Raw genomic sequence first — 24,211 nt, 5'->3', positions numbered from 1 at the left:
CAGAAGGGGGGGGGGGAGATTCGATGAGTGTGGACTTGATGAACATCTGGTGCGTTCATCGTCAAAACAGACAAAGAGTAAGCTTAAGTAGAAGAGAAGAACACATGGAAAACAGAGCAATTTCCCGGCGATGCCGCCGAGGGAGGAGACCTTGGGGATTGTGCCAGAGAAATAACGGTTAGGTCGAGCTTAGAAGCAATACAAAAAAAAAATGTCATATCCAGATTTCAAATCTCAAATTTTGGTCCAATTTGGCATGGCACGACTCGACACAACAGGGTTCTGACGCACATTTGTGGGTTGAGAATCTTTTCTAACCTCTAAAATGATCAATTTGACATTTAGTTAAAATTCAAACTTTCCAAATTGGACACTTCAAACCTCTATTATGTATTCAAAGGAACTACATTTTTTTTACGTTTTAATACACTATCATGTAATGCTTGCAGCGAAGTTTCCATCATATTGTAATCCAATCATTCCAATAAATGTCTTCACTAAAAAAATGGTTGAAACCACTTTGTCCATAACAAATTTCAAAAACATTTAGCTTCCTTTGTTAACTTCGACTTCATTAATATTGAATATAACAACCAAAGCGTTAGTAAGAGCTTTCCATAGATTTAGGTTTTGTCTAAAATTTCCAAAACTTACTAAACGAAGGATTTAGAATTGAACCCTCGAATGAAGGACTGTGAGGAGGAACCTTCATCATCAGACTCATTACCCAATAGCCACTTTACTGAATATTTGCTTAAGTTGTCAGTTAACAATCTTTTACACTCCTTGGTCCCACTATTGTGGCAAGAATCAGTGGAGTATCCTCATGTATATATAAGTGTATAAACACTTACTTCTTCAAGAGCATCTTTATTACACTCCACAATCCTATTGTCGACAAACCCACCTATTCTTACAGTTTTGATTAAGGTTGGTCTTATAAGGAATATGATGAGTTCAAGGAGGAATATCCGAAAAGATGTTGGAATATGAACTAATCGAACTCTAAAACCTTTTTTTAGTTTACTTTTGTTATGTCAAAGTACTCCTCACTGCATAATATAATGGTCGTGACCATAGAAAGGCTTGTAAGGGGTTTGGAACCGTCCTCCATATTTGTTTACCTAGTAGAGAGCTATGCCGAGCTTCTTTAGATTCTAATTAACCCCAAGATTTTTTTTTTTTGGTCAACTGAATTATTTTAAGAAAAATTGGTGAATATACAGCAACAATTACAAGACAAGTTCCAATCACCCAAGATCTCTAATTTAATTAACAATTATTTCCTAGCTAAGTGCCAAATATATTTGATATGTCATGATCCGCATAATTTATCAATATATTTTAATATAATGGCTTATCCTGTGTAAAGTGCCGGTCAATATATTTATAAATATTAACGTGGAAAATTGGAAATCACACAATTCGCATGCTGATGTTTTAAATCTAATCATATTGTCAACTGTAAATAATGCAAGTAAAATCAAACCAATGATAGGATCCAAATCAATAAATAAAAAATGGAGTTTAATATTCCTAATTCCTATGCTCGATATGCCCAATGTACGGTAGTTGAGGGTCTGACTAAGTGAGAACTTAAAACATGTCAATAATTTTCAATAAATTGATTAGTAGTATAATCTTTTAATTTATTATGGAGCTAGCTTTTCTTACATTAGCTAGTTTTAACAAAACTCATTTTTTTCCTTTCTAATCGTCTTAGATTGATGTCTTATATTCAATTTTAAGTCGTCTTAAATTCATATTTTCTTAATTCATTTAACAAAATTCATTTGATATTGAAATCTTTATTTAAAAAAAAAACTAGAATCCTTTGTGGTACAAGGAAATCACTATTTATATATACATGTGTACATGCGTGTGTGTGTGTGATTTAGTAATATTTAATTTTAACAAAAGACTTGATATTTATTTACATACAATTAAACAAATGAAATCTCATAGCGCATCGACCTAGATCGCCCAGTTGGTTGTAGGTGGGGTCTCGAGTAAGGGAAAATGATTTTTTAAGTTAAATGGTAATTATAAATACTGTAAAACTAGACTTAGATTTGTTTTTATGATTTTTCTGTAAACTATACTCTAATGATAAGAGTACCTAACTAACATATATAGGCCATATATCTGTAGTATTCAATAAATAAAAACATTATCACTTGAATAATGAGATCTTGATTGGTTTGATTTATTTCTTTTTCCAACGACAAAATCGATTCCTTCATCAAAGATTGTGTATAGTGTGTATACTACTTGTAAGTTTCAAGTCAACATCATTGCTTGCTTGTGTATCTTTTTAAGAGTTTTTTTTAATAAATAAACGTGATACAGTATTGCTACGAAAGCAAACACGCTCTTATTATATAGTTTTATGGGGTTTATCATGCTCTAGCTAGTGTGCCATATAGTTAACAACCAAAAAAAATAATATATTTTTCTACCAGTACGTACTATTTATTCAATAAATAATGTAATTGTCTATAGAAAACGCTACGAAAAGATTCAATAAATGCTTCATTAGAGCACTTCCTTCAAAGTACTCAATCCTTCATCTCATCATGCTTTCGTCTTCGTCGATGGTGGAGCAACCATCACGTATCAAAAGTTCGGGAATCAACGCCGTGTCCTCCGATGTTTTACGTTCTAACATCCTAACCCGTGTCGACGGTGCTTCACTCGCCGCCTTGAGCTGCACTTGCATTGACCTACACTCTTTCTCCTCGGAAGAATCCCTCTGGAAGCAACAATGTTCCCTCACGTGGCCTTCTACGTTAGACGCACGTATCCAAAGCATCATCTCAACGTTCCCCGCCGGTCACCGGACGTTTTTCTCCGATTCTTTTCCGTTTCTTGAACACAATGGTGTGATGATCAATCTCCCACCGACCGTTGAATGTACGACGGAGTTAGTCTCAGCCGTTGATATATTCTACAAAGGCGAAGTGATTTTCTCAAAGGTTCATGTGACAGAGACTGTCTCCGGTTGGTTCCTCTGCTCTCCTATGCGTGTTGATCTTGTCGAGCCCAAAGAACTGATATCGACCAGGGTTTCGCTGGCTGAACAATGGGAAGGTGACACGTGGAAAAGTGACTTGGAAAAGAATCTCTCCTTGAGTTGGATACTCATTGACCCGACCCGTAAACGCGCGGCGGATGTATCAACCCGAAGACCCGTCTCGGTGGAACGTCACTGGCTGACCGGAGAAGTCCACGTAAAATTCTCCACGGTCTTCGTCGTGGGCGAGAAGAAGAAGAAGTCGGAGGAGGTCGAGTTCACGGTGACAGTGGTTGTGGCGGCGTTTAGTCGGAGGGGAGAGGAGAAGGCGGAGGTGCAGATAAGAGAGGTGAGCCTAGTAGCGGAGGACATGGAGGGAAAGAATTTAGGAGGGAAGAATAGTTTGGTAATCTTAGCATCGGCGATGGGAATGGAACGTCGGAGGTTTAGGGTGGGAGGGGAAGAAGAAGGTAAAGAGAAGTATAAAGAATTCATGGAGAGGAAGACGGGGAAGGCGGATATGAAGTGGCGGCGAGAGAAGGAAACGGCTATGGAGACGGCGGCGTGCTGGATCGCCGTCCTCTTACTTGGTTTCCTTTTGTGTTTTTATTTGTTTATACATAAAAATATTATGGCCATTATGAACAAACTGATGAAATAGTATAATAATGTAACCAACAAAAAAAACAAATCAAGTTTAAACATACATATCGCTTCATTTTCAATGTGTATTATATATCAATCTACAAACAGTGGAATCACTTTATTCATAGTGGAATCGTATCGGAATGTACTGAATCCTCCAACCACTGCACTAATACAAATGGGTTAATCTTTTAATATTAGCTATGTAAGGAGTAGGGTTAGCTTATATAGGCTTATAGCTATATGCTATCTTAATGTGACGTCCAAATAATTGCATCTCTTGTCTCATAATGTACATATGTTTGAAGGAAAAAAAATATATACCTTACACTCTTACAGCTTGACTATAAGAAGTTTGGATTTTTTTTTATCTTTCTTGTTGTTGTGATGACGAAAGATGTGAAGTATTAGATTTATAGGAAACTTTTTTTTGTCTTCTCTTCCTCATTGTATTGTTATTTTCTTTTACAACAACTTGTACTATTGGACTATTTGAAACACCCCCATATATCTGGATAAAATGGTCCGTTCACCTTTTTTACTAAAAAACAAGAGTTTCTTATATACATGTTTTCTCTTCCCNCTTTTTTTTTTTTTTTTTTTTTTTTTTTGTCGTTTTTGCGGTTGCTAAATGGGAAATACATAAGTGGAGAGACCACTTGGGCTGAAGAACCACTCCTTTTCCCACTCCCCATTCAAAGCCCGAGACGGGACTGGTATAGATGGTAAGGACATGATTGAACCATTAGTGGACCGCTAGCTAATACAATTCATGAAATTCTCAAAAAAAAAAATCTCAGTTTATTTTTATTTGAATGTTTAATACCTAATAATTACTAGCGGGCGGTAAATTTCAATTACACTTAGTTAATTAGATATATAGAACCTATTTACATAATTATTTAAATATTTGAACTTGCTCTAGTGGTAATGGCTTGACTTTTTAACCGACTATACTCGTGTTCAAATCCTTTTTTTTCTTTCTCCCAATCGTTATCTCCTTCTTCTACCTCCTCACTATTTAACACAATGCTCCTCCTATGTTGAAAAACAACTACGACCAGAGTCGCCATCTCTTCTCGGTCGAGTCCACCACCGCGATTGTCGTTCAAAACTGATATGATCATGAGACCATTGAATCTTGTTCAACATGAACAAAGTCGAAGATCAATTCTTCCAGCCAAATACCTATTTGGGATACATTCTTACCTCATTTAGAGTATATCTCGAAGTGGAATCAGTCCAATCAGAGTTCAGATGAAGGAGTTATTCATTTTACAAATCAGGTGAACTTATGGCCACACGATATTGGACCTATGAGCATTCAACGGAGGATTCCGATCACATGAGAAGGATTCAAGCTATGAACCAAACGTTTCTGGAATCTTGATCCATTCCAAAACCACGGAGATTTGGAATCACATTAAGATCATTTCATATGTGAAAGTTATGGATATTTCAAGTCGGTGGATCTATCTTAGTCCCAGTTTCGCGTATGAGAAAAAGATCGTGTTACACAGACAGACTCAGAAACAATTTAGACACGAAACTATTTGGAGGATGTTAATGAGTCCCAAAGTTTCCAACAAGGGCAAAAACACAAGATTTGGCCAACAACCCACAAAGTTACGCTTCATTTGCCAAAGGAGGTCAATCTAGTTCTTCATATGAAGAGTTTTAGGTCAAATTGGTTTAGGTGATTCCAGAATTATGTATGAAAACCATGAGTTGTTTCTACTATTCCTAAGGTGAAGAAATCATACAGCCCATGTTGTTTCTAATCAGCAAATTGGACTAAAGAGACAAAGAGAGAAGATCAAGGAAACACTTAATGAGTTAATTCAAAAGCTTATGGCCAAAGAAAGCATGAGAAATTCTATTGGAGATGATGTCTATCAAGTACAGTCCACTTTGAGCATAATTCAAGTCTAAGAAAGCCCAAAATGATCCTTTTATTTTGTGGTCAAAGAGGAGCGATGAAAATAGAGTTCAACTCACTTTGGGAAGGAAAACTTCAAGAGTTGGGTCTTCATTCAACTATCTATCTTTATTGTCTTTTAGTTTCAAGAATAGTTAATACTTGGCTTTGTTACTAAGTTTCTTATCCCTATATAAACACATGTAATCTCATTTGAGAAACATCAATAATCCAAGAAATCTTTTATCTTTTATGTGAGAGTGGTAAACTCTTTTGTTCCTTTTGGGACTTGTTCTTTCTCCTTGGTGGGTTACATCAAAGAGTTCTCATTGGTGGGCTACATCAAAGAATTTTCAGATTATCAAGTGATTCTGCCGCAATTGATGTTGCCATTCACTAGCTGAAGATTGAAGAGTCGTTACAAGAGAGTCTAGGGCACAAACATTATCGGGATTCGTCTCACGCCTTGTCATCTGTCTCCGCGAAGCTTCTATCTAAAGTTCCACCACCTTGCTTTTTTTGGTTTGTTTGAAGAGAGTTTGGGGCATAAGGATTTTCGAATTCATCTCACACCTTATCATCCAACTTCGCGAGTCTTCAAAGTTTTAGGATTATCAGTCTACCTACCTTAGAGCGTCGGTTCCTTAGGAGAATCACATAAAAAGCTACTTCATTCAAAACCTTCTTGTTGTAGATATTAAATCCAATGTTCGAACCCACTCTCCAACTTCTACCATGATTATTCGTTAGGGATTTTGTAACAATTTGACGAGATCGATCTGCCTCATAAGCTCCAAAAATCACTCATATTACGTCAGCGATTGCGGTTAAGGAAGCCAGGAAGGTGAAGCCATTTTTTTTAAATGGAGGTATACAAGGAGGAGTCGAACATCGGGTCGGATGGTTGTAAAACACACTCATTACCACTAGACTAAGACGATATATTAAGATAGTTTTATAAACAAGACGTATATATCTACGTAACTAGGTGTGACAAAAATTTTAGTAATTCTGTAAAGGTCATTAACGGCTGTTAATGCCTGGGTTAGAATCTACCAACGATTCAAAGATAACGTTTAGTTGGCACCAATTTAATATTTTAGATATTTTTATTCCAACAAAAAAGTATTAAGTATTAAACGTACAAATAAAAATAAGTTGGGTTTTTTTTCTTGGAAAATTTGCCATTTCCCTTACCATTGGTGTTTGTCTAAGAATAAAATGGGAGTTTCCTGTGTATATCCCCTATATATTAAAAGAGAAGCATTATCTAAAAAAAAGCTGACGTGTCGTCGCTAGAGAGCTCTGTTTCTAATTTATTATTTGCCCTTAATATTCCATAATCTTACATAAAACTGCTACTACTATTTTTTTTTGGTCAATTGCCACTGCTATTCAATTTATTTATATACAAAATATTTTGTTCCTATAAATTCTAAAATTGGTTAATATTATTCAAAAATTGATAAATATTATCCCCTACATATTTTTGAAATTAAATTAATTTCACTATATATTGTAATATAATAATATACCATATTATGAGATGTAAAAAATATATATATTTAAAATCATATCTTAGAAATATAAATAATATTACCTTTCAAATAATTTTATAAATCTCTAATGGTGAAAGAATCGAAGATCATTTGAAACTAGCTCAACGTCTATTCTATTGCTAAAAACAATACCTATATTTGCCCTAAAAAAATGTAGGATCACCAATTAATGACATGAATATATATATATATTAATTTGGATAACTATGTAGTTCAACATTATATATAAATATGTATTATATTTATATATAATGTATATCTATAATGGATAACTAAATAAATATATTTACAATGTATATCTCAAACAAAACTTTTATCCGTGCAACAACACAAGTTATTACCTAGTTATTCTATTTTAGATGGTCATCTTATTTTCCTTATTAAATTCTTGACATTCCTATATATAATAAGTGAATGTGTTATAAACTATATCTCTGTATGACTTGTTAAATTTGGGCTTATCTTGGGCTTCCAACTAAAAACCAATTGACAATTAGTAGATTGACCCTAACCCTTTATATATTAATGATAGTTTTTTTAAACATCAGATGTGGGACTTGGTTTGTATCCCAACAATCTCCCCTTCAGACCAAGGACCACATATGAGATTTTAACACGCTTTCGCGAAATGATAACTCCATCTCGAACCGATCCCACTTGGACTGATAATAAACCCCTTCTTGGGCCCCCATTACTCGGATTAACAAGAGGCATGTCCGTATCCACTTTTCTAGGTCCACCAGAATTTTAACCTTGGGCTTTGATACCATGTTAAATTTGGGCTTATCTTGGACTTCCAACTAAAAACCAGTTGGCAATTAGTAGATTGACCCTAACCCTTTATATATTAATGATAGTCTTTTTAAACATCAGATGTGGGACTTGGTTTGTATCCCAACATGACTGTATATATATCTTTGTGTTTATTGTTTATGTGTGTAGTGTTGAGCATAATTTTATCATCATAATTAAATAAATTGAATTTATTTAATCAACACATATTTTATTGGATGAAGTCAACGTAAACAATGATCATATCTTGTAAAAGGAAAAGTTTCCTTATTGGTTCAATAAACTAAGAGTCTCGTGATTGACTCTGTCACGAGGCCGAGAATCTCCCGACTGACTTCGTCAATGGGCCGAAAGTCATATGACTGGATCTGTTAATGGACCAAGAGTCTAACGACCAACTTTACTAGTGGGCCAAGAGTCTCGTGACCGACCCTATCATAGATAAAGTCGGCAAGCCCAAGACATATCCTAAGGAATTAGGGTTAAGAGATCTCTATATAAGAGGAGAGCAGCCTCCACGAGAGGGATCATCGAAAGTAAAGCAAGAGACCTAAAACACAAGACACACGACTCAAGTCAAAAACACGGCTAGTGTTTATAGATTGACTCATTGTGCCTTGAATTCTTGTATTTGAGCTCGAGACTTTGATCAATAAAATAACTATTCAACTTCTATTTCTTGTTTTCCGTAGTCTCTAAACGAATCGATTATTTTTGCCCAAATATGTAGTAGTTTTGACAAGTGGTAAAGAAGATCAAAAAAAGAGAAAAAAACAGAGAGAATGAGAACTAAAGAGAATGGAGAAATGAAGAAATATATCTTCTTATTATCTTGCCACAAAAACTTTCAACAAAAAATAACTAATCTCACCTATTTATATTGCCACTATAGCTCAAAGAGCAAAATTTACATAAATTTGGAGAATTCTACGTAGACTAAAAGTAATATATAGATAATGTTGCCAAAGGGGATGTATATCAAAGGGAGATGTATTTAATGAGAAAGTAATAGATTAATCACAATAACACTCACTCAACTATTGAATAAAGTAGCTCTCTTCTCTCTCCTTGTTTAAGTTCGCCCTAGCCGTTATTCTCTAGTCGTCAAAAGAGACTATGCCCTACGGCGCTGACTATGTCTTCTTTTTGCTGTTCCGTTTTTCCCCCGTCAAATCTAATCTCGTTTCAGTTATTTAAGTCCAAACCGCATTTTCCAGTTTCGTTTCCGGCGTTACTCTGCTGTGGTCCGTCTCCTTCTTTCGTATCTGACATATGTAACATATATTTTTTAGATATTTTAATTATTTTAGGTATTTAGGTATAAAACTAATTGATATATTCAAAATTATAATTATAATTTTGGATAATTGAATTATATCAATGCTAAATATTATTAATATTATATATATATATATATATATATATATATATATATATATATAAAGTTTCATTTCATCACTCCTGGTGCTGCCACGTCAGCCACTCCTTCTGTTTAATCAGGCCAAATTTTCCACATTACCCACTAAGGAATTCCTATTTGATTGGCCCATATCTCTTTAAAAGCCCAATCTATTAGACCATCTCCAATGTATATCTCTATTTTTTCCTTTATATTAGAGCATTAAAAATAGAGATGAAAATATAGTTACTTTATATATAGCGAAACCCTATCATTTTCTCTAATTTAGAGTAAAATATAGAGTAGGTTTGGAGCAAATGTTGCTCTATTATAAAGTTTTGACTCTAAAATAGAGTGAGGTTGGAGATGCCCTTAGTAATACATGTTTTATTTCGTTGCTCCATATATAGAGCAATCCTATCATTTTCTCTATTTTAGAATAAAATATAGAGTACGGTTGGAGCAAATGTTGTTCTATAATAGAGTTTTGACTTTAAAATATAGTGGGGTTGAAGATGCCGGTGAAATAAAACCCCACTCCACGAGACTCCACTCCACCGTCCTCCGTTGTGCAACCTGAAGCGTCCCTCCCCGTCTTCATTCATTCATCCCGGTTCACCTAATGGATATATTTGAAATTAATGTTTGCCACTCCTCCACACCCTTTCACTATCTTCCCTATCTTCCATCTCCATAGTAACGTCTTACTGTATAACGGTAATTCAAGCCGTTCAATGCTCTCTCTATCAATTCAAGACCCACTACTCTTTCTTCAATTGGCGTAAGTTTAAGTCGTATATAATGTCATCTTCTCCAATTTCATGCTTCTTATAATTTTCTTTGTCTCTGAAAGTTCTACTGACTAACATGGATTCCATTGTCTTTTTATTCGAAAATCTCAAAGCTGGCCGTCTTCACCACCGATCGTCGGAAGAATGCTTCGTCACTAGCCTGCCCGCAACGTCAAAAAAGGAGGCCAACTCATGGTGCCACTTTCGTCGAGCGCCTTCTTCATCGAGTGGTCTCACGTTCAAGCTGCATCCTCTGGTGATGCTCAACATATCTGATCACTTCACTAGGGTTAAGACTCAACCCTCCCACCGCTTCTTGCGCAACTGGTAAATGGCTTCAGCAACACCGACGCGATGTTACTTCAAAACCCTAGGGTTTATGGATGCGTGATCGGTCTCCAGATCGGCTGTACGGTTGATATCTTCAACAATTTCGAGCTTTTGTTTGATCCTACTACTGATAATCTCGATAGATCCTTCCTTGAGAAGAAGCAAGAACTCTGTAAGTTTTTTTATATTCCCTCTCGCTTTTTGTCTCTTTATATCGTTCTCGCTAAGGTTATAATTTGTACGTTTTTGAGGATTTTAGATAAGAAGATGTTCCCTAAGTTCTACATATTGGGATGGTACTCTACGGGAAGCGACTCTATGCTTATCCACAAATTTGTGAGTTGCAGATTCATTGTTTCAATCTGAGATGGTTCTCTATTGTTTTACTGATTGTGAGGTGTTTTCATCTACAACTGATGGACATTAATTAAACCCCTGTTTATGTTCTTCTAAATCCGGCTATCAATCACTCACAAAAGGATCTTCCAGAGACTATCTACGAAAGCGGTAAATTGGTTTTTATCCATCATTGATTGTCTTAATTGTTTTAGAGATTATCATCTTATTGACTATGGTAATCATTGATTCTCCAAAACTAGAGTTGAATGTCATTGATGGGATTCCTTAGTCGATTTTCGTGCATACAAGCTATACGATTGAGGTATGAGTTTAAGCCACTTGATTTGTATTTTATCTAGGCATGTCAATTAGGACCAAAGCCCGCGGGCTGGCCCGGCCCGGCCCTGAAAATAGCGGGCTCGGGCTTAAATATATATGTCCAGAAAAAATCGGGCCTTTCGGGCTCAGTCCGTTTGGGCTATAGGGTTTTTCGGGCTTAGCCCGATCGGGCTAAAAGTCCTTTAACAAATATATTTGTACTTTTTTGTTAACGTTTTTGTTTGATTGCAATATTTGATTAAAGTTTTTCACTCTAATCCTAGTTTTTATATTTACTTAAAAACCATACTTAATACTTTAAAATTTTTTATCTATGATATTTTATATGAATTATATATTAGTTTATTTGGTTAAAGTATCAAAATTTTGTTTAGTTTTAATCTTTTTATATTAAATTAAGTTGGTTGCAATGAATATATATGAGTTATTAAATTTTTGATTGATTTGTTTTATAGTGCACCTTCAAACACTGTTTTTTAAGGCTTATAAGTTTAAATTTTTGATCGGTAAGATAAGTCCGAAAAAGCCCGAAAAGCCATGTAGCCCTGTTAGGGCCAGGCTTGGGCTTTGAAATATAGGCTCCAAAATATTTTGGGCCGGGTCGGGCCGGGCTCAAACATATGCGGGCTTTACGGGTTTCGGGCTAGACCGGGCCGGGCCAGCCCGATTGACATCCCTAATTTTATCTATGTGATACGAGAGTGAAATTTTGATAATATAGCGATGGTTGTAAATTCATGCAGACAGTTGAAGCTGAAAGGATATCGGTTGATCATGTTGCTCATCTTAAGCCATCTGATGGAGGCTCAGCAGCAACTCAATGTAAGCAATTATTGTAACCCTGCATATTTATTGTTATTTTGACTTGTTATTGCATGGAGTTTTAGGTTAATTCCTCGATGTATTGCAGTGGCTGCTCATCTTATTGGAATCCATAGTGCTATCAAGATGCTTAATAGCAGAATCAGAATGCTCTATCAATATCTTGTCGCTATGCAGAAAGGTATTTGATATTCTATTATTTATTCATCAAGTTTTTGTAACCTTTACCTTGATCTTCCCTGAACATATCTATATGTGTTTTCCCTACAGTGAAGAAAGAATAAAAACGGGGTTAGAAGTTGATATTGAGGACGAGTAATGTGGTACTAATGACTTGTGTGATTATGCTTCTAGGAAAAAGTCTAAACATAAAATTCACACACAACTTGCAAAAAATGCTGCGAAACACACCCTACTCCCTTGAAGAATTACCAAACAACATGCTCGGAGATATAATCTCTCGAGTTGCTCGGATTTCACGCACAACAGTCAGACATGTTATGCAAGCATCACCATATCTAGCCAAGGCAGCCCAAGATCACCGAGTTTACAAGAATATCAATATAAGGCCGCTAGCCATGAATCCACTAGCAGCACTAACGAAATACCAAGACCTCATGGAAAAATGCATTACAAGTGGATTGTGCAGGCCCACTACATCAAAGGGATCCAGGAGTATTTTCACAAGAACAACACATAAATAGGGTTGGAACCCTTGAAAAAGGCAGCATAAGGTAGTTAAGACAACAATATTTACCTTTACGGAATTGTGAAGTTGTGCAGCGGTGACACAGCGGAAGGAAAATTTTGGTTGGACAAGCTAGGCTGGAAACAAAACAAAGCAAAGGGTGATCGATGCTGGAAAGATATCAAGAAGTCGTTACATATAGTCAATGTACAAAAACTACAATGCTACTACACTACATTGGGAAAAGTCCAACCAACTGCCATCTGCACCATCAATGATATGGAAAGTAGATGCGCACACTGCTACTACTACAAACAAATGATCAAGTTTGTCTTTTTCTTTTAGCTTAAGGAACAACAATAAGGTTTACCAATATTATCATCCTTAAATAATTTCCAAAATTTGAAACAAAAATATTTGTTTTTCTCCTTCATAAACATTACCAACGCCTCCAAAAGAATTAAAACAAGAGAACCAAGGAACAAAACTGAAAGTATGGCAAGAAAACAAAAGATGGGAAAAAAAAATCCGCCGCTTACCATCACAACAAAATCAGAACATACAAGATCAACATATACTGAAGAAACTTCCCACAATCTCTCTCAAAAGAGGTCTCGAAGTATTACGACCACCAGGAGATAAATATATGCAAAGAGGTCTTTACCTTCAGGGACAACTATATCATAGAAAAACTCGGCTTAGAAAAACTCGGCTATAAAAAACCAAAAGGAAAAACAAATCAAACCAAGGAAAGACATGCAACATTCACAAAGGATCAGGGAAACACAACTAAAACTCAATTAACATTATTTGGCAGTCGTTTGCAAAACCTTCACCAAACAGAAAGACGGTAAGAGATGCACACACCGTTAGTAAACCGAAAAGATGCAGAAATTCGAGTTCCACATTAAGTTCACCGTAGAACTAAATTTTATGAAAATCTAAACCCGCCAAAAAATAAACACCCCAAAATGTATAAAATAAGAGCACCATAAACACAAAAATATAATTTAACAAAACACAATTAACATCCAACCCAAACACTCACTGAGGGGCCAAACGAAACTAAACTTACAACTAAGATCACAAAAACAATGGATTAATTAATTAAGAAATCAAAGGAACACAACACATTTTAAATAAACAAATTTGCACACCAATTAACACTTACGTTGAACGAAATCAATAGGGGAGAACCAATTACCCCCTATGGATGCGAAGCGAGGAGTAAATCACCCAAATACGCCAAAAAGATGAAGAATTATGCATCAATGAAAGGGATGAATGAAAAGGATTAAGAGCATCAAAGAAATAGGTTCAAGACTCATATTGTCCTGCAGATTGCAAAAATTTCTTATCTGCTATCTGTTCACGAGGACATCCTATTTTCAAAGAGAACTAATCAATTCCAAACTCAATAACATCCCACTAATAATCCAATAGACTAACACATTTTAAGGCTTACAGAGAATTGGGCCCCACGGCTGAAACACAAAATAAAAGCAATAAAAACATAAATGTAAGTAATTGATATTATTTTCTTTTTCATAAAAAAATCCACTACCTATTCACTACAAACACAAAAGCATTGACAAAAAATTATTCCCATAGTTTACTAAATACATATGAAAATAATTAAAACGATGAACTACAACCACATATAAAAAAGGTAAATAACAATCCAACCACAACATGACAAATAATTTGAATAATAACTAACGATTACAGCTAGACAACAGCTTTTATTATACAATCTTAACTTCATTTCAATTTTTGTTTTTTAAAAAAAACCCCAAAAATATCCAAATTTCTTAAAAATAAACAGTTCACTACATTGTACTTGCTGCAAATACCTAGAGGAAAATAAATTAACCAGCAAAACAATAAAAGAAAACAAATGAAGCAACAATACCAGACGCAAAGAGAAATAACGATAAACTACAACCACATATAAAAAAGGTAAATAACAATCCAACCACAACATGACAAATAATTTGAATAAAGCATAATTAGACTATAGCTAGACAACAGCTTTTATTATACAATCTTAACTTCATTTCAAATTTTTTTTTTTTAAAAAAACCCCAAGAATATCCAAATTTCTTAAAAATAAACAGTTCACTACATTATACTTGCTGCAAAAACCTAGAGGAAAAAAAATTAACCAACAAAACAATAAAGAAAAACAAATGAAGCAACAAAACCAGACGCAAAGAGAAATTTACATAACTAGACCCAATCCAAACCGGTTTTTCTGGATCGGGTTCCGAGTTGGGTATTTGGGTACAATTTTTTTACCCAGACCTAATTTTACCAATTTGGAAGTGGATAATTTCCATTTTTAGTTTCTTGTAGTGGCTATATATACTAATCTAACACTAAAATTTCGTAGAAAATAGAAAAACTGACTTTAACTTGCAATTAGATGGCACAATATATTATTGCATATGGTACACACCATAGCTCATACCATATACAATTAATTCTCTTACAATATTGAACAAAACGATAAACAAACTTTAATATGTACTTAACTCCATTAGGTAATGGAGATGATAAGCTGACGAATTAGATATATGGATTATATTTTTGTGTCATACTCCTCTTTTTTCAATCTTTGACACGAATGTAACTGACTTTTTCATGTACGTTGGTAGAACTGGGAAGCCATCAACACAAACCATCACCTTCAAGCACAATGTCAAGCATAGACTGTTTGGAGTTTGGACAATATAATACGATTGCCTTTTTCTTTTGGTCATCGATAATAATACGATTGCCATGAGGACGAAAAGATCAATTCCGGCCCAAAATGAAAATTGTTAGGCTTACATTAAAAGTAGGGCTTTATCATATGTATATTTTATATAAAGGACATACTAATTATTCAACTCACAGCTAAATGATTTTAAATTCGAAAATCTTTAATTTTATATGAAGGACATACGAATTATTCAACTCACAGATAAACAATAACTTTGTACCTAATCTACCACTATTATGTAAGGAATTATAAATATCAATCACACCAGTGTCAAATGATTTTGGATTAAAATCAAACCATGGACAGACTCATATTGTTGAAATGGTCTACGCAATATGAATTATACAAGCAAGATGTGGCAATAATGTTGAGAGAAGGATACTTGCATGTCTTGTCTAACTCAATAATTCTGGTCCTATATGTTAATTTGAATATTTCCTGGTTTTGGTTAGCCATCACTGTCCTATCTGATTCTGCTATATAACGACAATTTAAGTAATTTTGTAGTGACTTTCAAACTCACATTTAGGACTCAGAGGGCCAATTCGAATGATTTAGACTTTACTTTTGTTTTGGTTAGCCATCATTATCCAATCTGATTGAGCTAACGACACTTCGAGTACTTTTCAAACTCCAATTTAGACTTGACGGCCAAATTGAATGGTATTTAGTCTTGAGACTTTATATCTTTCAGCTTCCATGTTTCTTTGTCACTATATACGTTAGCAAGTTAACAAAACATGAAAAGATCAGTGTTTGACATACAGAGGAAAAATAAAGACCATAACTGAAATCAAAGCATTATTGTTTTTATTAAACAACATAGATCTTTATAGCATTTTCAATAAGTTCTGTTACATTGTTGAAGAGAAAGATAAACAAACTTCACACATAAAAAAATAAAATAGAGAAAGATAAAAAATCAACAGACCATTTCGAAAGCATGAATCCATCATATAACTGACATTATTAACTCCAGTAGACGAAATACAAATCTCGACTATTTGTTTGAGTCATCTTCTGCTTTCTCCGTCTTCGTCATGAATGTAACCGGTTTCTTTGGGTGCTCATTGACGGTCAAGTTAAACACATCCGGCTTTGCATAATGTCCGACCACATCGAAGTATAATTTGGCTCTTGCTATATCTCCAAGATCTGGATGAGGAACGTCATCAATACGATTAGCTCAAAAAGTTTATATTAGTTTCTAGATATAGCTTAAGATGAATATAAACGATAAGTGTATATACCAAGATCTGCTGTGAGTAGACCCTCTGATTCATAGTTTGGTCCAGCGAGAACCTGTCCCAATGGTGAAATAATGACACTTCCGCCTCCGGAGACAGTAGGATCAGGATGTTTCTCGTCTACTACGTCATTAAACAAGTAATCAGGATGCTCAGGGAAATCTCCGCGCTTGCAGAACTGATGCGCTGACAACACGAAACATCCACCTTCGACGGCAATGTGAATCATCGACGCTTGCCATTCCAACGAATAATCAGCAGTTGGTGCACAATAAATCTCAATCCCTGCAGCGTCAAACATCGAAAATTGTTAGGAATCTTACATTAAAAGCTAGGTGAGAGACTCAATATGTGTCATCAACTCGATAAATATAACTTTAGGGAAAGGAAAAAAAACTCAAAATGTGTCACATATTAAAAGCTAGGTGAGAGACTCAATATGTGTCATCAACTCGATAAATATAACTTTAGGGAAAGAAAAAAAAAACTCAAAATGTGTCACATTATAGTAAAAGCTGACCTTTGGCGTACAATGCAGTTCTGTAGAGGGGCATCCTATTTTCCCAGCAAATAGCAGCACCGAGTTTGCCAATAGGAGTGTCGTAAACGGGGATGGTTGATCCGTCCCCTTGACCCCAGATGCAACGTTCCAAAGATGTGGGCATGACTTTACGGTGCTTACCCATGAAGCGACCTTCAGGACTAAAGAAAAGGGCAGTGCAATAGAGTGTATACCCATCCTTCTCTATCGCCCCCATTACCAAGTGCACATTGTGTTTCCCGGCCAACTTAGCCAATATTTCTACTTCAGGGCCTAGATTCATCACAAGAACCAAAAAGAATGTGAATTCAAGAAATGGTCATTTGTGTGAGTGCTCAATAAAACTAGAGCTATAACACTCAATAATGCGCCAGTTCCAATTAATTTCCACTCTAAGACTGACAAAAACAGAGAACTCGAAAACAACATATATAATTTTGCCAAAAAAAAACATTAAACCATACAATTTTGTAACAACGTAACCTTAAAATATATCATATTAAAAATTTGTTGACAAACACAAAAATTAATTAGATAATTATAACAGAGTATCTATCAACATATTAACAAGTAACAGAGATATTGAAGAGTACTTTATACACTGAAACCATATGGATCCGATCTTCAAGATCCTGAAATAATATTTGTATATTCGAATTCTTGGACCCGAAAAGATTGGATCCTTTGGTGGTGTGTTGTATTTTTTGTCGACATGGTGTGTGTATTTATTTGGTGTTCTTGATACTCGGATAAGCACAAAATAATTGAGCACTTTTTGTTGGGAGTTATGATTGGTAGAATACAAAAATGTATAATTTTTTTTTCATTTTTAGAGATAAAGACAAGATAAGAAAATGAAACAAAGAATATAGTCAACGAAGAATTCATAAGATAGAAGTCATACCAGGAACTTGAATAGCAGAAGCATGGTACTTGCGGAACTCATCACGGCCATCAACGTTGTGCACTCCAACCGCTAAACCAAACCTAAACCCTCGAGGATAGCCTCCGATAAAAGCTTCCGGGAACAATACTATCTTGGCTCCCTTGCTCGCCGCCTCGGAAATATACTTCTCCGCCTTGTCTACAAATTTCAAGTATAGAACGTTTTATGTCCCTATATTTAGTCGGGTTTGTCTGGATTTACCCGAACCCACAAAAGAAAAAAATAAATAGGGGAAGAACTAAATGGTTTGTTGCCTAGAGTGGCGGGGGTGTCGTTATAGACGGTGGAGGATTGGACGATGGTAGCTCGGACGGTGGACGATGGGGCAACGCCATCAACGGGAGTTGTGTTTTTGACCGTGGAGGATGGGACAACGCCATTAACCGAAGTTGGGTTGTTGACTATTTCTTCTGTGCTAGACATATTAACTTTTCTATTGGTGTTTACGATTTGATGACATTGAGAGAGACTTGTGAGACAAATATATAGACCATTTGGTTTCTTTTTTTGTCAATTTTAAATTCCTACTTGAGATGGTAACGACGTCCGAACTTTGAATACGTGGTGGAAATTTAAAGATGTAGGCCACTGTTTACGTGTTATTTTCCTTACCACAATGGTTAATATGTAAGAAGAAGAGACGTAAATGAGATCCTCCGCTTGATATGTTATAAAACTATACTCCCTTTGTTTTTAACTAAAATATAATACTAATAGATATATTATTGGGCAATAGTGACAATTTTTTTTATAGTTTTAAACCAAAAGAGAGTATTCAATTTTTAAAGTTTATAATTTATTATCATTAATTAACTAATAAAAATACATAGATTTTTTTTAAAATTATGTTTTCCGTTTTTCTTTTCAAGCGTAATTCTCCCTTATTTTATTTTGGATACTTATGAATTTCTTCTTTTTATTGAGTCATATTACTCATCCTATATATATTTTTTTTCATCTCTTAAAGTCTTGCCATGCTATTTAATAAGCTTCATCATAATAGTAAGTAATATTTTGTTATCTTCCTTTAATTTCCTCGTCACCTAGCTATCATTTTATATATTGAACTATTCAAGTATTGCCACCCCATGCTATGTAATAAGTTGTATAGGACCACTAAGTAAATGATTTATACTCCGATATTGATGTATAGGAGTATTTTGTGTTGGTGGGTCTGTGTTTTCATTACTACAAGATTTTAAATTGAATTTGTGAAAGTCAAAAGTTTTGTAGTTTCTTTTCCTTTAACACATCTTCAAATAATACGAAAGGACTACAAATAGGTTTTTTTTTTTTTTTTTTTTCTTTCTAAATTTCTCACAACTCACAAGGGAACTTTTAGCAATCAGGAAGCTCTGACGTCGAATTTATGGGGCCCGTAAAACAATTAACAAAATAATAGGAACAAAAAAGGTTTTTTTGTTGGAGGCCGTCTTATTTTTCAGATGCATAATTGATATTTATTTATCACCTGTAATATGGATATGGGTTTTTGCTTATGATGTATCTGAATATTCATAAAAAAAATCTATTTATAGGCTACATCTTTTCCTGGGATTAGTATCGAACTCCTCCATACATTTAGAGATTTATTCTAAGTTATCAAAAAATAAATAAATAAATAAACACTATAATATGTACTAGTTACTATATTTGAAACAGCAAAAAAAGTAACACACTGTCAAACCATCTAGATGCCTTAAAACAAAAGATAAAAATGAATCTGAAACACTATAGTATACTAGCTTACAAAGAATCTGGACACAATACAAGCTAAATACATTGACATATCTACATATACATATACATAGGATTTCTAGGCAGAGCTCTAATTGTTTTCTCTTCTTTATATAGTGTTTTAAAAAAAAGAATCCAAGGTTCATCGCAACTTCGGTTACTTATAACATAAATTCGGTTTATAGGTTGAAGAGACAAATTTAAGATATTTTAAATTTAGTGAAAACAAGTTTAAATCATCTGAGGGTTTGTAATTCTTTTTTTATAATAAATTGTTAAGTAGGTAATTCAGCCACGTATATCCCACATAAACAATTTTTTTTTCTTCTATAAGTTCTTCTTTTTATATATTTAACTTTTTATCAGATGTCCCGAAGGGACTTTTATATATTTAACTATGTTTGTATTCATTGACAAAAAAAAAACTATGTTTGTGTTGTTTTCACATTAGAATATAAACGATGAATCCAAATATTAAATTTAGCATGGTTTGATTTCGTTCTTTATATTTATTTATTTATTTTTATTTTTTTTGTCAGCAAAGTACAATATCAACTCAAACGAGTCAATTGCAAAGAAAATCGTTTACATAAGTGACTGTTTATTCTTAATTATTTTCAATACAATTTCATCTATATATATAAAGTTGGTTTTCCTTCCTCCTCGATCCTCCACATGATCACTTCTTATTTTTAATTTTATAAAAAATAATCGACATTATCAAAGAAACATATAATCTAAAGTTAATGCATCAATTAATTAATTCATTTTTATAACAGTTATTATTATAAAAAATAATAATTTACAATAATTTAAACTAAAACAAAACAAAAATAAAAAATACAATAAAAATATGAATAGAGATATATAAATATAATTAGATATTGCTATCATAACTTGTAATAATTGTGTAAATATTTGTAAAAAACTAGAAATAGGAGAAAAATAAAGTCATCATATATTCAGTGGAACAACAATTACTTTCAAGAGTTACAATTATTAGGATAAAGAAAATAAGAGTTTTTTTTAACAAACACAAAATTTAAAGTTTTTTTAAATCAAGAGGTTATTTAATTCTTGGTGTTAAATTATAAATTTTATATTATTAATTAAAAGTTGTGTATATTATTATTTTCAATTATAATATAATATACTTCATATTACTAGAAAGAATGATTTTTTAAGTTTTTCACATATTTTACAAAATATTTAATGTTTAGCTATAAATGTATTTTTTATTTATAATAACATATTTCTCATAACTATTAATGAAACAATCTCCTAAAAATCTCTAGTGGTCTCATACCCACTAACAACATATCATCAATCAACAATAGCGGATAACCAAACAATACCGTTAAACCAATAATAGTTCCAACACTGAATAATCCAAAAACCAACAAGTCAAGAAACAATCACTAACATCCTACAATCTTCTACCGACTCAACTTTAGCAACCTAACAATATCTAGACCACAATCAATTAAGCCTCTAGAACATCCTACACTTCATCGCCCCGATTCCACGATCACACCAAAACAAAAGAGAGGCATAAATATTACCAGAAAGACTTAGTGAGACAATTCTCCCATCTACTAGGCTATACACACAAGCAATAAGAACTCCAAGCACAAACATCAATCACAAGTAAAACATAATCAACCATCTAACCATAAGCCCGCATGGTTGATGTAACGCTCTGCCGTTGTATAATGGGTCGTCTGTTATATCTTCTTCATACACAGTCTGAGTTCAATTATTCTGTGCATTTCTTGTCTCAGTTTATGAAGAATATGAGGGAAGTTCACTGGACCACAGCTTTACTTGTTGTTCAATTCTTGAAAGGCTCGACGGGACAAGGGATTCTTCATCGGCCATATTTGGATTTATCTCTCACGGTGTATTGTGACTCTGATTGGTCTTCTTGTCCCAAGACTCGTCGTTCTCTTTTTACGCTTGTTGTTTTTCTTGGTGGTTCTCCGATCGCATGGAAAAGCAAGAAGCAGGATGTCGTCTCTCATTCAATCTATGAAGCATAGTCGTGCCATGTCTGTAGCACTTCGCAAAATTAAATGGTTGCGTAGGTTGTTAAAGGAATTGGGTATTGATCAAACTATGCCTAATCGGTTGTTTTGTGATAATAAAGCGGGTATTCATATTTCTGCTAATCCGGTCTTTCATGAGCGCACCAAACATATTGAGATTGACTGTCATGTTGTACGCGATGCGGTACGTGATGGCATCATTTCTACTCAACATGTTCCTTTCGAAGAACAACTTGCGGACATTTTTACCAAAGCTCTTGGTCGTCCACAATTTCTTTATCTCATGTACAAGTTGGGTGGTCAAGACCTTCACATTTCAACGTGAAGGGGAGTATTAAAGTAATATGTTTGGTTTTGTATATTGGACCTATCATGTCTTTGTTATTTCTATGACAGTTTATTTTAAACCTAAAACCCTATAGTTAAACTTGTATATATAGGTTTGTCAAGTTGATTAATAAAACCAAGTCAGCACAATACCTAGTTCTATAGGAGACAAAGAAAAACTACAGATTCAAAGGATTAAATGTGACATCAAAACATGTGCATTAATTGAGAGTCAAATGATTAAATGGCCAAATAAAGACACCATAGAGGAAAGAGGAAATTATAAAAGAGGAGGTGAAGACTCCAAGAAGGGGGACTTTTCCTTTACATTTTTCATCACTATATCTGACACAAACATTGTTGTTTCCAATAATCATGTTAAGCATTATTTATTCCCTTTATCAAATACATTTTCTCTCTATATTTTTCATATATTCTTACACACATTATATGATTAATTTAGTTCATTTCTTAAGCAACTATTGTTTTCTTTCTTGTTTATTTTATATTTCGATTAATTTCGCTATTTAATATTTTTGATACAGTATATTAAATCTCTCTTTGACAACTAAAATCATTGAGTGTGGGATCCAACAACAATATTTTAGCGCCGTCAGTGGGGACAAAAGTTCTTAGAAACACCTCAGGAGCTCATTGATCTAAGACTTGCGTTCCCAAAACCATATTCAATCTAGCTGACCAGTTTGGGATTTCAGAGCAAGATATGGCTTATCTACAAAATTTCCAGGTCGGAAATCACCATCCCCCTTGCAATGTGATTTTGCAATGGAGCCCAGTTAACCAGGTGACAGTCGACATATCCACGGATTACCCCAAGAGATAGCTTTCGGGAACTCTTGAAACAATAGGTGCAATAGGTGCAACTCTTGACACAATCAGAGTTGTATGTTGGGAGTTATCGACGAATCGCTGTAAATATGTGCAACCTGTATAAAAATATAAAACGCAGATTTCCCGTTATCATACTAGTCTAATTTGTCGGTCGACACCATCAATTTCTGGTTCGATCGGTTTGTTTTAAATCATCGAATTGGAGCGGTTTGGTTTAGGAAAAACCCTAAACCGTGGTATTTAAGGCTGGAAGTCGATCTAGGGCTATGGTCAGCCTCTTTTGTCGTTTCCAGAGAGAAAAAGAAAAAAAAGGAAATGTTCTTTTGAATTCTGTGAGCTTTTGGGAGAAATCTTTTGCCTGTTCTTGAGAGACTATTCATGTGGGTGGAGATGTGAGGCTGGGGAGTCTGTTTTCGTGGGTTTAGGGTTTGTAAACATCTTTGATTATTGGTTATTTATTCTATTGAGGAATTTGTTGGTTGAATGTTTGGTATTTTCCGTTGTTTGTAATGAATGATGTTAGGTTGTTAGTGAATATGGGTTCACTAGAAAAATATTATACTAAAAAGAAAAAAATGGGTTGAGTCGTTTTACTAAGCCCCATTTGTTGGATGTTGCTCTGAAAATCAGGTCCACCAAGCTTCTCGTGTCCACCAATATTTTGACACCTTGTAGTTGGCTATATCAAGGGTTATCCCAAGAATCTCGTCGTGTGTCTTCGCGAGGTGCTGAGTTTCGAGCTCGTTAAAAGTAATTTCCAAGTTCTAATCGATTAGGTGGGACCCCAACTGACCTCCATAACTGCTGCCCTCGAATGTCTCTTAATTGATCGTACCAACTCGTGGCATAGTTTGGTCTACCAATGATTAAACTGATTCGCTTCTTCAAGGTACCTATAGAAGAGGTTTGGGAGTATTCACCTTAATTGTGGCAGCGAGACCTAGCCAACTTTAATATGGAGGAGTTTTTCAAATCTATCTGAAAGAGAGGGAGGAAGCCGAAACCTCCGACCCGGCCACAATTAAGGTGAATTTTTGATAATACTACAATCTTGTGTTGAATGCCCATTCACTCGGTGAATATCACAGTATGCCTTCTTGTCCCATATTCAATTCTT

General features: G+C 34.5%; 2 protein-coding genes and 1 pseudogene across 3 annotated transcripts; 2 read left to right on the top strand and 1 right to left on the bottom strand.

Moving 5' to 3' along the window:
* LOC104780284 (F-box protein At3g44326-like) lies at positions 2,433–3,747 on the top strand. The gene has a single exon (XM_010504783.2). The coding sequence runs from the start codon at positions 2,577–2,579 to the stop codon at positions 3,672–3,674; it is 1,098 nt and encodes a 365-aa protein (XP_010503085.1). The 5' UTR covers positions 2,433–2,576; the 3' UTR covers positions 3,675–3,747.
* On the top strand, positions 10,194–12,231 carry LOC104783753 (annotated as a pseudogene).
* LOC104780283 (nitrilase 3-like) lies at positions 16,188–18,599 on the bottom strand. 2 transcript variants are annotated; one of them, XM_010504781.2, is made up of 5 exons: positions 18,388–18,599; positions 18,092–18,271; positions 17,167–17,460; positions 16,650–16,931; positions 16,188–16,554 (listed from the first exon to the last, which is right to left on the bottom strand). In XM_010504781.2, the coding sequence occupies exons 1-5, from the start codon at positions 18,554–18,556 to the stop codon at positions 16,400–16,402; spliced, it is 1,080 nt and encodes a 359-aa protein (XP_010503083.1). In that variant the 5' UTR covers positions 18,557–18,599; the 3' UTR covers positions 16,188–16,399. The 2 variants fall into 2 exon arrangements, with proteins under 2 accessions (XP_010503083.1, XP_010503084.1); XM_010504782.2 differs by lacking the exons at positions 18,092–18,271; positions 18,388–18,599 and adding an exon at positions 17,781–17,886.

This window comes from Camelina sativa, chromosome 4 (genome assembly GCF_000633955.1).
Source record: "Camelina sativa cultivar DH55 chromosome 4, Cs, whole genome shotgun sequence".
In the NCBI taxonomy this organism is placed as follows: Eukaryota; Viridiplantae; Streptophyta; class Magnoliopsida; order Brassicales; family Brassicaceae; genus Camelina; species Camelina sativa.
This window is presented reverse-complemented; position numbering and strand designations above follow the sequence as displayed.